General features: G+C 50.9%; 1 protein-coding gene across 1 annotated transcript; it reads left to right on the forward strand.

Moving 5' to 3' along the window:
* Positions 1–1,317: 1,317 nt before the first annotated feature.
* LRIT1 (leucine rich repeat, Ig-like and transmembrane domains 1) lies at positions 1,318–9,557 on the forward strand. The gene is made up of 4 exons (XM_010984081.3): positions 1,318–1,439; positions 2,741–3,207; positions 6,868–7,173; positions 8,422–9,557. Exons 1-4 carry the CDS (start codon positions 1,318–1,320, stop codon positions 9,393–9,395), a joined length of 1,869 nt encoding a protein of 622 aa, XP_010982383.1. The 3' UTR covers positions 9,396–9,557.
* Positions 9,558–13,302: the final 3,745 nt, after the last annotated feature.

The following is a 13,302-nucleotide window of genomic DNA, read 5'->3' on the forward strand; positions in this document are numbered from 1 at the left end:
GAAACTATACGAGACTAAAAACAACCACATACATTTGCAGTTGGGGCAAATTGTGAACAACAAGATACAAAAAGATCAAAACCCAACTGCCACTTTTGAGGTGTCTGGAGCAAAAGCAGGGTACTGGGCATGATCCCTGCACACAGCACCACCAGGGGGTGGGCAGACTACCTAAGCCAGCCCTCCTGCCCGACCCATCAACCCGCCCCTACCCTCACCCCATTTAAGGGACCAGCTCGCTCCGACTCGGGAAAGGACCAAGGGAACCTGTTACTTGTTTTTCCTCCTCTGTGCTGCAGCACGAGTCCCAGTAAAGACTGAATTTCTCCCCTGGCCTCTAATCAATTTCTATTGATACAAGGGTTCAAGAACTCGGGTTGGTAGCAATGCCTTTGGCACTGGCGGTAATGCCCAGAAGGGCTCAGCTCAGATGGCAGTGATCTGAGACTAGAGGTCCACAGGGTGTTCAGGGAGCAACTGTTTGGGCAGCAGGCTGGTAGAGTTCACGAGCCCATGAGGTCACCCCCAAATTTCTGAATATTCCGAACTTCTCTGTGACCAGGTAATTGGAAGCACCAGCAAAACTGGATTCTTACTACTCCCCAGAAAGCTTATGTTCCCACAGACTGTCAAGGTCTGGGAAACTTGGGTGGTTTAATTTTCATAAACATCCTGAGAGAGTACCATTACTTCCCCTTGACAGATGAGAACATAGAGGCTGAGAGAGACCATGTGGCTTACCCAAGGTAACAGCCTGTAAGTGGAAGAGCTAGGATTTGAACCCAGCTGGCCTGGCCTGGAACTTGGGCTCTTTCTAATGCCTTCACTGCCTTCATCTCATTGATTTTTCCCTATGAGATAGTGTCCCTGGAGAGAATTTACCGTGGCCCTTATTAGAGACCAAGGTTCTGTCTCCATCTCCTTTGAGCCCAAGCACCCAAGGGGTCATGCAGCCGCAGCCTGGCCAGCATGGGGTGGCTTTGCAGCTGGCTAGTCTAGCAGCTGCTTGCCCTGGGGCAGCTGCCCACTGCCCCACCTTGCGGTACCCTGGGTTCTCTGCGTTTGGGGCTGTTGCTATGCAACAGGACCTCCCACTCCCATCTTCAGGACTGGGTGATTCCAGGAAGCAGTAAGCCGCTGAGCACTGTGGCCGGGGATCCCCTCCCTAATCCCCAGCCTGTCTGTGTTTATCCGGTGGCTTCAGGTGGGGGTGTGGGCAGCCGATGAGCCAGTGCGCAGCTGCTGGGCTCGCTGGGCCGGCAGGACAGAGCAGTCAGGGACAGGCCCCCTGCCCGGGCTATGGAGGAGCCAGGGGCCATGAGGGTGGCAGTGGGCATGCTCTGGCTCCTGGCCCTTGGAGGGCTCCCCCTGGCCCGGGACGCCTGCCCCTCTCAGTGCAGCTGCAGCCTCCACGTCCTGGGCGATGGCAGCAAAGCCAGGTATGGCACCAGGTGTGTGGGGTGGGTAGCCCAGCTGGGCTGGGATGGGTTGGATGCAGGGCCTTCAGGTGGTGGCCAGATGAGACCTCCATCTCCCTGGACCTCAAGGCCCAAGGATCTTAGGGGGCTGGTCTGAGATGCATTTTCCTCCAGTCAGCAGGCCGTGGCTCTGTAGGGGAACCAGGTATCTACATACATGGGGTGGGGTTGGGCATGGATGTGCCAGCTCCAGGAAATCCTTCTGAGCCCTCCTCCAGGATGCTGTGAGAGGTACTCTCCTTAAGGGCACAGAAAGTCTCCCCTTTACTTCTTTCTTTTCCTCTCCTTCCTTCCTGCCCCCGCCCTCCACCATTCTCTATCTCCCGAGCCCCTTCTTTCCCAGGCCTCTTCCATCCTCTTGCCTCACCTCCCGGGGGTACCCAACCACATCCCAGGTATTTCTTACCACCCTGCCTGTGATGGGAGCACCTGCCTCCTCATGCTCTTCCCACTTTGGGTTTCCTCTGGCCCTACCCCCAGGAGCCTCAGCCTCGACCCCTTTCTATGGGTTCTCAGAAAGGCCAGGAGTGCCCATTCCATCGCAAGCAAGTCCTCCTCCATCTTCAGCCTCTTCTTTGACTTTCCCCATCCCCCCATCTGAGCCCTGAGAGCAGTTTCATCCTCTTCTCCTCCCCTTCCTAGGACGTCCCCCAGCTATACATAGTACACTCAAAGATATACAGCCAGCAAGCAAAGAGCCCAGAGGTGAATCCGGCTGTGGGACTGCAAAGTCCTGGCTTCTAAATGCCTTGATCATTTCATGGTCCCTCAGAATCAGGAGAGGCTTGAGGCTTCCTGTGTGTTTCTGATGCCCTTGCTATGTTTTGTTTTGTTTTTTTAAAGAAAAGCCGAAGCGGTTACAAAGACAGGTATAATTTAACAAAAGATAGCTTTTAACACACGGATGCAATGCGATAATGCACAAGATGGTCCCAGGATTTATGAATACTACTCATTATTAGTGCCCTGTAGGTGGTGTGGGCTGTGACGGGACATAGCAGTTCAAGTTTGAGGTCCGTCAGACCAGTGAAAGAGACCAAATGGCCAATGGCCCCCCCGGGACCCCTGGGAAACGCTCTGAAAGCAGGAAATCCCCAAAGAGAAAACAGGAGGCTGCTTGTTCCCAGCCCATCTCCAGGGATCGCCACAGCCTGGGTTTGGTGTCCTGTTTTCCCGTGCAAACTCCTGAAAAGGAGGTCGGGGAAGGGGGAATCTGCGACCGGACAGGACCTTTGCTCAAATACCCCCATTTCTGTGACCAGGACGGTGGTGTGCAACGACCCTGACATGACCCTGCCTCCCGCGTCTGTCCCTCCGGACACCTCCAGACTGCGCCTGGAGCGAACGGCCATTCGCAGGGTGCCCGGGGATGCCTTCAAGCCGCTGGGCCGCCTGGAGCAGCTGTGGCTGCCCTACAACGCCCTCAGCGAGCTCAGCGCCCTGATGCTGAGGGGCCTCCGCCGCCTGCGCGAGCTGCGCATGCCCGGGAACCGCCTGGCCGCCTTCCCCTGGGCGGCGCTCAGGGACGCTCCCCAGCTGCGGCTGCTGGACCTGCAGGCCAACTGCCTGTTGGCTGTGCCGCCGGAGGCCGCGCGCTTCCTGGGGAACCTCACCTTCCTCGACCTCTCCAGCAACCAGCTGCTGAGGCTCCCGCAGGAGCTGCTCGCCACCTGGGCTCGCCTGCAGGCCGGACCCTTCCTTCCCGGCCACCACGCCAGGCTGGTCCTAGGTAAGAGATGGCATCCTTCACTTGGAACCGCCTTGGTGAGCCTTGGGGCCTTAGGCAAGTTTACTAAGCCTCTCTGAGGATTGATTCTTTACCTGGAAAATAGAAATCATACCTGCCTTCTGGGTTTGAGTGAAGACTGAGTGAGAGGCACACACTGGTAGGCTTCAGAGCTCAAGTTCCCGGCCAGACTGTTGCAGTTCAAATCCCAGCTCTACCTCTTACTAGCTGTGTGTCCCAGGACAAATTACATAGCTTCTCTGTGCTTGGTTCTCTTCTATAAAAAAGACGATGGTAAATGAATCTAGCTTAAAGGGTTGGAGTTGTGGGTAAGAAGACAGAGCTTAGCACACAGTAGGTACACATGGCAGACACCCATTGTGCCACCCAGATCCCCATCCAGGTGGGCCTGGCTGCCCAGTTTCTGGGGGCGCTGTTGGCAGCAGCCTGCAGCTGTCAGCCCTGTCAGGTACAGCCTCAGATGCGAGCAGCCTCATCCAAGGCTGCACATCCTGTCGGGCACAGTCCCCACCAAGCCCTGTCAGATAGGATTCTGAAGGCCCAGCCACTTGGGGCAGTTCTGATGGGCTGTTTCAGCTCCAGAGGGGTACACCAGGCCTGCATCACAGCTCCATGTCTCCCTGCGTGATAATCTTCATCTCAGAGCCTGCTTCAGGGAACCCAGCTTTCAACAACCTTCAGATCACATGAATCCCGCTCCCCCTTGAGTCTCCTCTTAGCACCAGGTACACATCCATGGAAGGAAGGTTATCCCTGCTCTTTGCTAATTGGTCAGTCCCACCTGGCCATCTGAATTAATGTGGCACTAAACTCCTTCTCAGCCCCTTGGAGAACTTGACCCTCACCACATCCCAGGGGTAGATGGTACAAGTACAGTGTCCTTTGTAACATAGATGAACAAACACAACCTGGGGGTTAGTAAGTGGTGGGTCTGAGCCTAAAGCTCATGTCCTACAGGCTGGTTCTCTGTCCCAGTCCCATGAGGGGCTGGGTACCATGGTGGGGTACTGGTGGAGGGTGGGGGGTGGGGGGTGAATGGGTAGTGTAAGAAGAGAGGCGTCCTGGCAAATGTCCTTGGAGAATGCCGTGGCTCATGTGGGGTCCGTCAGGAGACCAAATGGCCCCCCCAGGACCCCTTGGAGTGTGCACATTAGACATTTTAATATTAATCATAGTCTTTAAAGGGGCTGGGCCAGTTCTCACCCCCGCACCAGTGGTGTGTGCAACCACCCATGCATGTGTTCACTCTGGAGCACTCTTAGAGTGGTTTGGGAAAAACTCCTGCCCTGAGGCCCTGGAGAGTCTCTTAAGGAGGGAATATTTAGAAGCCTCACTTCTTGGGAGCAGGGCAGGGAACAGCAAGCCCCATTCCAGCTCCATCCACCCTACAGACATTCTCACCTGATAAAGGGCACTGAATAGAGTAGTACTTTTATGGAAAAAAAAAAAAAAGGTTACTTATTTGAAAATCAAATTTATATATTCCAACCACCACGTCGAGCAACCCAGGCAAGGGATGTTGACCTAGTGTTACAAATAAGGAAAATAAGGTATACGCGATCTTCCAGTTCATGCAGCCAGGAGGTGGCCCCCTGAGACTCAGTTTCCCAAAGCGGAGTTGAATGGGTTATACCAAATGACCCTTTTTTCTTTGATTCTTCCCTGTTCCTAATAACCCAATGGCTTCCCAGGGGGGCCAAATCTCTTTTTCCACCCAAGGTACCTGCTTGTCTCTGAGGGTGATAGGTGGGGGCATAGACTCATTCTGGAAAAGTAATTTTAATTTTAATTACACAACTCATACATGAATATAGGTAAACATTTAAAATATTGCAGAGAAGGCTAAAGACCTGTTTATGCCGTCTTCCGTATCCAATTCCTTCTCCCCCTCCTAAAAGGTAGTCACTTCTATGTTTGTTTGCATGTCCCCTATCTTGTGCAATACATTTATGTACGTGTGCATATACATACTTGCACACAGAAATTTTAGCTGCGTGTTTTACATAAAATGTCATCAGATTGTATATAATAACCAACACTAACTTTTCCACCCAGCAGTACGTCTTGGAGATCTCTGTAAGTTACTACATATGGATCAACTTCATTTTTTAAAACTATGCTGTGATATTCCATCATAAGTTATACTACAGTTTATTTAGCCACTCCCCCTTTTATGGACCTTTAGATTGTTTCCATTATCTTAACACCTGTGAAGCCACAGGGAACATTCTTGACAATGCATCTTGGTGCACACAGACAAATGTTTCTCTAGGATAGGAACTGAGAAGTGTTAGGTCTTGGAGTGTGCACATTAGACGTTTTAAAATTAATCATAGTCTTTAAAGGTTATGGGCCACCCGCCACCAGTGGTGTGTGCAGCCACCCATGCATGTATTCACTCTGCAAGCTTATTTGAGTGCCAGCCAATGTGTGGGCTCAATTCTAGGTGCTGTGGATACAGCAGTGAACAAGATGGATGAAAGTCTCTTCTCTCATGAAGCTAACAATTAAAGTAGTCAGAACGTTTAACTTTTGCCAATCTGACTGGTAACAGTTTCACCGTCCTTTAATTTGGCTATTTGCATTAATTCTTTGGGGACTCTGTTGTAACGGGTAAAAGCCAGGTAGCTCACCACCAGAGCTGGGCAGTGATGACTCTCGGGGTGCAGATGTATCACTAAATGCATCTAACCAGTCACACAGGGTAGCAGTCAGCGGGATGGGGTAGCGAGCGGGGGTGGAAGAGGACCTGGCACCTTCCCAGCTAGTGCTCGAAAGGACCCGAGAGTCACAGATACAAGCAGATCTGAATCCACCTCCCCTTGACATTTCCCCTTCCAAATACATCAAATACATGTATGTAACATAATATGCTACTGATTAGACACTATCAAAGTTAATAACCATCTGTGGGGGATAGAAAGGACTTCACATTACATGCACTCATTTTGTCTTTTAGAAATGCAAACATGTGAAAAGGAATTGTGTCTTAGAATTGAGGACACACGATACCTAACCTGTTGAAGGTTCATTGACACGGTCGGTGCAGTGACCTGCTTTCAGCTCTGCAAAGATGCTCAAGTTTAAAGTAAAGAGGGCTGGAATATAACATTGGATTTGATTTCCTGGCCTCTTCACTCCTGTCCTTTGAGCCTGTGTCCAAGGGACCATGGCTCCGAACAGCCACCCTCTTTGCTGGGGTGACGCTGAAAGTGCCACTTACACTGGGAAGACAGGGGTCAAGGGTCAGGGCTCATGGAGCACTTGTAGGAATGGATTTGGGCATACTGCACTTATTGCAAAAATACCCACTGCCTGGCCGGGAGTCTGAAAGGCTCAGTCCGAGCGTGTCAGCAGTGGTTGTCAATTTTGTCAGCATGCTGTATGGCTCACCCAGTGCTTAATGTGATGTACCGTTATTTATGCTTATAGCCACCCTGAAAGGGAAGTAATGCTGTCATTCTGCATGAAGAACAAGGCTTCTGGTTGCTCAGCTAGTGAGGCAAGGAGCTGGGTCTGGCGGCCAGTTCTGCTGACTCTGAGCTCTGGGTGTGCCTTGTGCTCCCTGAGCAGGGAGGGGAGCCGGGTCTGGGGTTCTGACTGTCTAGGGCTCACTTCTCACCTCCCCTCTCACCCCTGCAGGGCTGCAGGACAACCCCTGGGTGTGTGACTGCCGACTCTATGACCTGGTCCATTTCCTGGAGGGCTGGGCCCCAAACCTGGCCTTCATAGAGGCCAGACTGAGGTGTGCCAGTCCGCGCAGCCTGGCCGGAGTCGCCTTCAGCCAGCTGGAACTGAGGAAGTGCCAGAGTCCGGAGCTCCGTCCGGGGGTGGCCAGCATCAGGTCCCCTTTGGGCAGCGCAGTATTGCTACGTTGTGGGGCCACCGGGGTCCCTGGGCCCGAGATGAGCTGGAGCAGGGCCAACGGGCACCCACTCAACGGTACAGGTATGTGAACTACAGGGACTGCTGTGCTGAGATCCCGGACTGGGGCAGAGCACTCAGCATCCCAAATGGGGCGGGTGGTGTCAGCTTAGCCAGGGAGAGGGAGTTAGGCTGAGCAAGGCTCTTTACTCTCATCCTGTCTGAGTGGACTTGGCCCGTCTCTGCCCAGAGGCAGGGCATGGGGACAATGGCTTCAGATGACAGTGGCTCTCAACCCTACGTATTCCACCAGCCACTCTATCAGAGACTCGGGCCCACTCCGAGGGGAACAAAATGTGGGCTTTCTGGTAGAAGATACTCTCTTAGTATATTTAATATTTACAGTTAAGTTTCCAATTTGCAAATATGAAAAGCCAGTATCACTAGGAGTAGTTAGTGGTCTGAGTTAACATCTTTTGAGCTCTTCATGTCTTAAATGTATTGTGTGCATAATGTCATTGAACTTCAAAGAACAACCTGACCATCCTCCTTATTCTGTGTGTAAGTAAACTGAGGCTCCGAGAGGCTGTGTGCTTGGTCGACATCGCACAGCTCATACAAGGAGGAGCTGGGAGTCATCCAATCTGGCGACTCCTCGGTCAGTGCCCTTTCTGCTGTGTAGATAGAGATAGTTCATCCCTGGCACTGGGTAGTGGGGTTTGCAGGAGTCATGGGCCCCCCTACGTGAAGGAAGAGGGTGGAGGGGAAATAATTTCTTGGCACCTGACCAGGAAACCTCCCACACCTCCCAACTTTCTTCTGTGTCTCCCTCAGTTAGGTTGGCAAGTGTAGCTCTAGGACCGTGGGTTTGAAATCAATGTACAAACAAAATTGTGTGAGGAGCTCCAGAGGGTTGAAGATGCTGTGATTGAAGTGGCAGCGGGTCCGGGCAGGGGTGAGCAGGGCACCTCCAGCTCGGCCTCTGCCTCAGGTTCACCCAGCCCACCCTACCCCCAGAGCACCAGCCCCCTGCTCCTGAGGGGTCAGCCCTGCAGAACTCCGGGGCCCTGAAAGGCACAGCTGGGACATCTCAGATTTAGGAGGTGATCATTCTTCGACTCTGCCTCAGACTGGATGGCTCCAAATTTGAGCCCAGGTGATCTCCATCCCCTTGGCTAATCTCAGAAAAGTTCAATGACACCCAGTCTTTTCTCAGGATAATAGGGTCTTCGGCAGAATGTGCACAATCCTGGGGCTGTGAACTTGGCCCTGGGAGGAAACTGGGGGCAGGTGGGCCCGTTCATTCTCCCACACGTGCCTCTTTCCCCGCAGTGCACCAGGAAGTCTCCGGTGACGGCACGAGCTGGACTCTGCTGGGCCTGCCTGCCGTGTCCCACCTTGACTCTGGAGACTACATCTGCCAGGCCAAGAACTTCCTGGGAGCCTCTGAGACTCTCATCTCCCTGGTCGTCACTGAGCCCCAGACGTCCACGGAACACAGCGGGAGCCCAGGAGCACTCTGGGCAAGGACAGGTGGAGGGGCAGAAGCTGCTGCCTACAATAAGATGGTGGCCAGGCACGTCCCCCACATCCCCGAGCCTGCTGCCCCGGCCACTGGGCCCCCTGTGCCCAACATGAAGGAGCAACTGACCCTCCAGCACTTCCAGATGGGGGCCCCAGGAGAGCACTTGGATGTGCAGGCAGGACCCCAGGAGGCCCAGAGGGTGAGCGCTCTCAAGGTGGTGGGAGACACTTACCAGAGCGTGACCTTGGTGTGGAAGGCCCCCCAGGCTGGGAACACAACTGCCTTCAGTGTCCTGTACGCGGTCTTCGGGCAGCGCGACATGCGGCGGGTGGTCGTGCAGCCTGGGAAGACCAGCGTCACCCTCCGCGGGCTGGTACCCAAGCTCAAGTACGTGGCGTGCGTCTGCGTGCGGGGCCTGGTGCCCCGGAAGGAGCAGTGCGTCATCTTCTCCACCGACGAGGTGGCGGACGCCGAGGGCACCCAGCGGCTCATCAACGTGGTGGTGATCAGCGTGGCCGCCGTCATCGCCCTGCCCCTCACGCTGCTCGTCTGCTGCGGCGCGCTCCGGAGGCGCTGGCGCAAGTGCCGCACCGGGGGCGCCGCCGAGGCCACAGGTGCCTACGTCACCCTGGAGAGGCTGGGCCACAGCGAGGACGGCTCGGAGGAGCTGTCCCAGCAGAGCCTCAGCGAGGCCGACAGGCTCCTCTCCGCCCGTTCCAGCCTGGACTCTCAGGCTCTGGGGACCAGGGCGGGCCGACGGATCAACGAGTACTTCTGCTGAGGGCCGTGTTCCCGCCGCGCACAGAGATGCCTACACACCTGCTCCCGTTCGCTCTCCCTCTTCTTCCACAGCCTCACACCTGAGTCCATGCTCACCCGCTCTTACCCACTTGGGTACCTGCTTACTGATACATTTACACCAACAACAGCAGCTAACACTTACATAAGCACTTACTATGTGCCAGGAAGTGTTCTAAGTGCTTTAAATACATCAGCTCATTTAATTCTTATGACAACCCTTTGCAGCAGGCACCACTGTTCTCCCCATTTACCTGGAGAAGAAATAGGGAGAGTAAGTAACTTGCCTGTATCAGTCAGTTTTTGCTGCATAACAAATAAAGCTAAAGTTGCAGTAGTATACAGCAACAAGCACTCATTTTCACAAAACCCCCAGGTCGGTGGGTTAACTGGCATGGCTCTCTACCATATGACCTATTTGAGGCCCAAGATGGACAGTCAGTGGCTACCTAGGGCAGGCTTCTTTCTTGGAGATGTCAGGTGATATCAGAGAAATGAGCAAAAACATTTCTCTTAAGCTCTTAACACTGCCATTTCTGCCCATATTCTACCTGCCAAAGCAAGTCTCATGGCCAAAACTAAACTTTAATAGGGCAAGAAAAGACTGTTCTCCCATGTAGGTGATGGTGGAGCGGGACATATTCTGCTGAGCTGTGATCTAATCTACATTGCCCACAAGTACATTGCTAGTGGCAACTCTAAAATTTGGAGCACACTTGGTTCCAGGATGAATAGTCCTTACCATTTCCCTATACTGCATCTTGATTACATTTATCCTAACTCTTGGGCACTCACACACAATCTATGCATTCGCCGCAATTGTATAGTCACATACATACACACAGAGAGACCCACATCATGCCCTCACTGTGTACACTCACGGATTCTAACATTTTTTTTCTCTGAGTGCCATTATGCCTAGAGATAATCATCTGATTTTCAGTAAATTCTAGAGGTTTGGATGATGCCCAAGAGACTACTGCTCGTTTACTCCCAGAGCATCAGGCTGGAGGGATCTGAGAGACCCTCTGTGGCGGGTGGCACAGTACACACAATGCTGTCATGTCTGGCACACGGCTCATCTCTGTCCCCGTGGAGCAGCCTTTGTGACTCTAACGGAAACTTACCTAGGTTTCTGAGGGTGTCTCGGAGGCTTCTGGATCACTCAGTAAACCACTTCGAAGGAGGATTCCTGTTCAGTTTGCTTAAAGCTGGGAAACATCTGAGATGTTGTCTCTGTTGCACAGGAGAAGGTGAGCGTTCCCAGCAGAAGGGTGGATGCTCTCTCTTGTCTGTAAGACTGAGCCCTAATGAAGGGAATATCCAGGGTGTTTGGTGCCAAGGGCAACAACTGAGGATATTTGGGGATGGCAAGTGATGGCAAGGAATCTTTTTTTGCTGGTATCACCTAAGAGACTCCACATTGTCTTGAATATTTGCTAAATGTAAAAACTAGTGTGATGCAGTGATTTCTAAAGTTACTGTATTTCCCTCTCACATTTACAAAAGACCTTGCAACAGATGACCTTACAACGTATTTTCTTGTTTGCTCTCATTTGATCTTCACAATATTCTGTTACGGAGGCTAGGCTAACTTGATTTTACAGACAAGAAAATCGAAGCCCAAAGAGCTGAATAATTTGTAGAGGGTAGTGATGGATTTTCTTGGAGGATTCATGTCTTTGGTAATGTTCTGGCCAGGATGAGGGTCTTTATTCAGTGTTGATCTTTGCAGTGAGACCCACACAGGTTTACTATGGAAATGGATTTTTTTTTTTTTTGAGCTGCTGTAACCTGAAATCAGAACCATGAGAGCACCAGTGCACATGAACATGGGATTTCTATACATGGAGACTTCCTGCCCATCACCTGGAGGATACACCTGTCTATAACTTGGGGGCCATTGCTGCTGGTAAGAGATATTATTTGGTTGGGAGATGACAAAGCCATGGTCTACTTCATAGGTTAGCAAACTTTTTTCTGTAAAGAAAGCCAGATAGGACAGATAGGAGATATTTTAGGCTCTGTTGCTACTACTCAACTCCTCTGATATAGTGTGAAAGCAGTCAGAGACAGTATGTAAGTTAATGGGCGTGGATGTGTTCCAGTGAAATGTTATTTACAAAACAGGTGGCAGGCTGGATTTGGCTCCCAGGCTGTAGTTTTCCAACCCTTGATCTAGATGTGTAAAGGCACTTCTGCTTTGTCTTGTGAGACTCAAGACTCAACTCTGATTAATTGATATGAGGTTGACGGGCACTCCCCAAATCAGAACAAACATAAGTACAGTGGATGAAAGCAGCCATCTGTTGAAATGATAAACGATGTTTTCTTTAAATGATTGGCTGAGCCAATCAAGATTGAATAATTATTGGCCCAACTAACATGCATTCAGTTTTATTGAACCTTGTTTAAAGAATAATCAGGAACTTGAAAGCAAGAATGTGTTAGTATTTTTCTAGTAGTGTGTGTGTGTGAAAGAGAGAGAGAGAGAGACAGACAGACAGACAGACAGAAAAAGAGAGAGAAGTTTCAGCTTTCCAATGATTCATGAAGATGTACCTTGGTGGTATGGATGCAATGGCTCCCAAGATGGTCAGCCTCCAAATACCCATCTGTCAGCCTTTCTTTGTGTGTTCTGTCTTCCCTTGTTTGCTCTTGTAGAGAAGAGTTATCCTGGATTGTGCTCATGAACATTCAGATCACTGGAAAAACTGTGCTCATGAACATTCAAATCACTGGAAAAATTCACACTGTAAAAAATAAAGTGATATCTGGTTTGTAAGAAATAAAATGATATCTGGTATTTTGGTATATGAGTCTAGTTAGTATGAGTCAGTCCCTGAAAACCTAAAGTCTTCTTAGAGTCCTGGGGGAAGGATTTCTAGTTTCCCAAATGCTGAAGACCAGTCTGCACTATGGTGATCCCACAGCATGCAGTCATTGGAAGCCTTGTTTGGAGGTTGATTGGAATCATAACATCTCCATCATATCTTTTTTTTTTTTTTGCTACAACGTGGTTATATTCCTCCTGACTTAGGCAGAGGGTATGCCTGATGTCACTTGATGTAGACATGCAAACTTGCAGAGTACCAAAAGGCAAACGACAGAAATTTTATCCTGGAAAGTAGATGTGGGTGTTAAAATCAAGGGACTCAGTGAGCAGTGTGTTTAGAGGACTAAAGCTGGAAATTTTTGTTTTAACCATCACATAATCCAGGAGAGACAAAAATCAACTTACAAGCACTTGAGCATATTTCATTTGATTGCAGGGGTGTTGCAGTCAGAATAGGTTAGGCTTATGCTGTGCTAACAATTCCCAGATTTCAGTCGCTTAACATAGAAATATTTATTCCTGCTGTCACAGAGTCTACTTGAGTGCACGGGAAACGTGGGTGGAAGGAAGGCTCTGTTCTCTTACTTGCTCAGGGGTCCAGGCTGGTGAAGGCTCCACTGCCTGGAATGTCAACAATTCTTGCAACAAGGGAAAAGAAGACCTGAAGAATCACACAGGGGCTTTAAAAACATTATTTCCTCCCAATGTTTCATTAGCCTGAATTTTGGTCATGCAGCCCACCTATTTCAAGGCAGGTTGGGGATGTAGTCTTCTGTGTGTTTATCACAGGCTTGCCGCAGAGCATGGGGAGCCAAAAGGACCATCTCAGACGTGGTTGACAGCAGGTGGAGGGGTGAAGGAAGAGCCCCAGCTTGAGAAGGAAGAAGGACAGCATGTCTGCTTCCTGATGGGTGGCCTAGTTCTCTGAGCTATCCCAGAGTTCTGACGATATTGGGGTGACATTTTCCAATTGAATAGATAGGAAATCTAAGACAAGGTAGGGAGCTTCCACCCAGAAGCCATTTTTAATCTAATTATATCACAAACCACAGAG

Source organism: Camelus dromedarius, chromosome 8 (assembly GCF_036321535.1).
Source record: "Camelus dromedarius isolate mCamDro1 chromosome 8, mCamDro1.pat, whole genome shotgun sequence".
NCBI lineage: Eukaryota > Metazoa > Chordata > Mammalia > Artiodactyla > Camelidae > Camelus > Camelus dromedarius.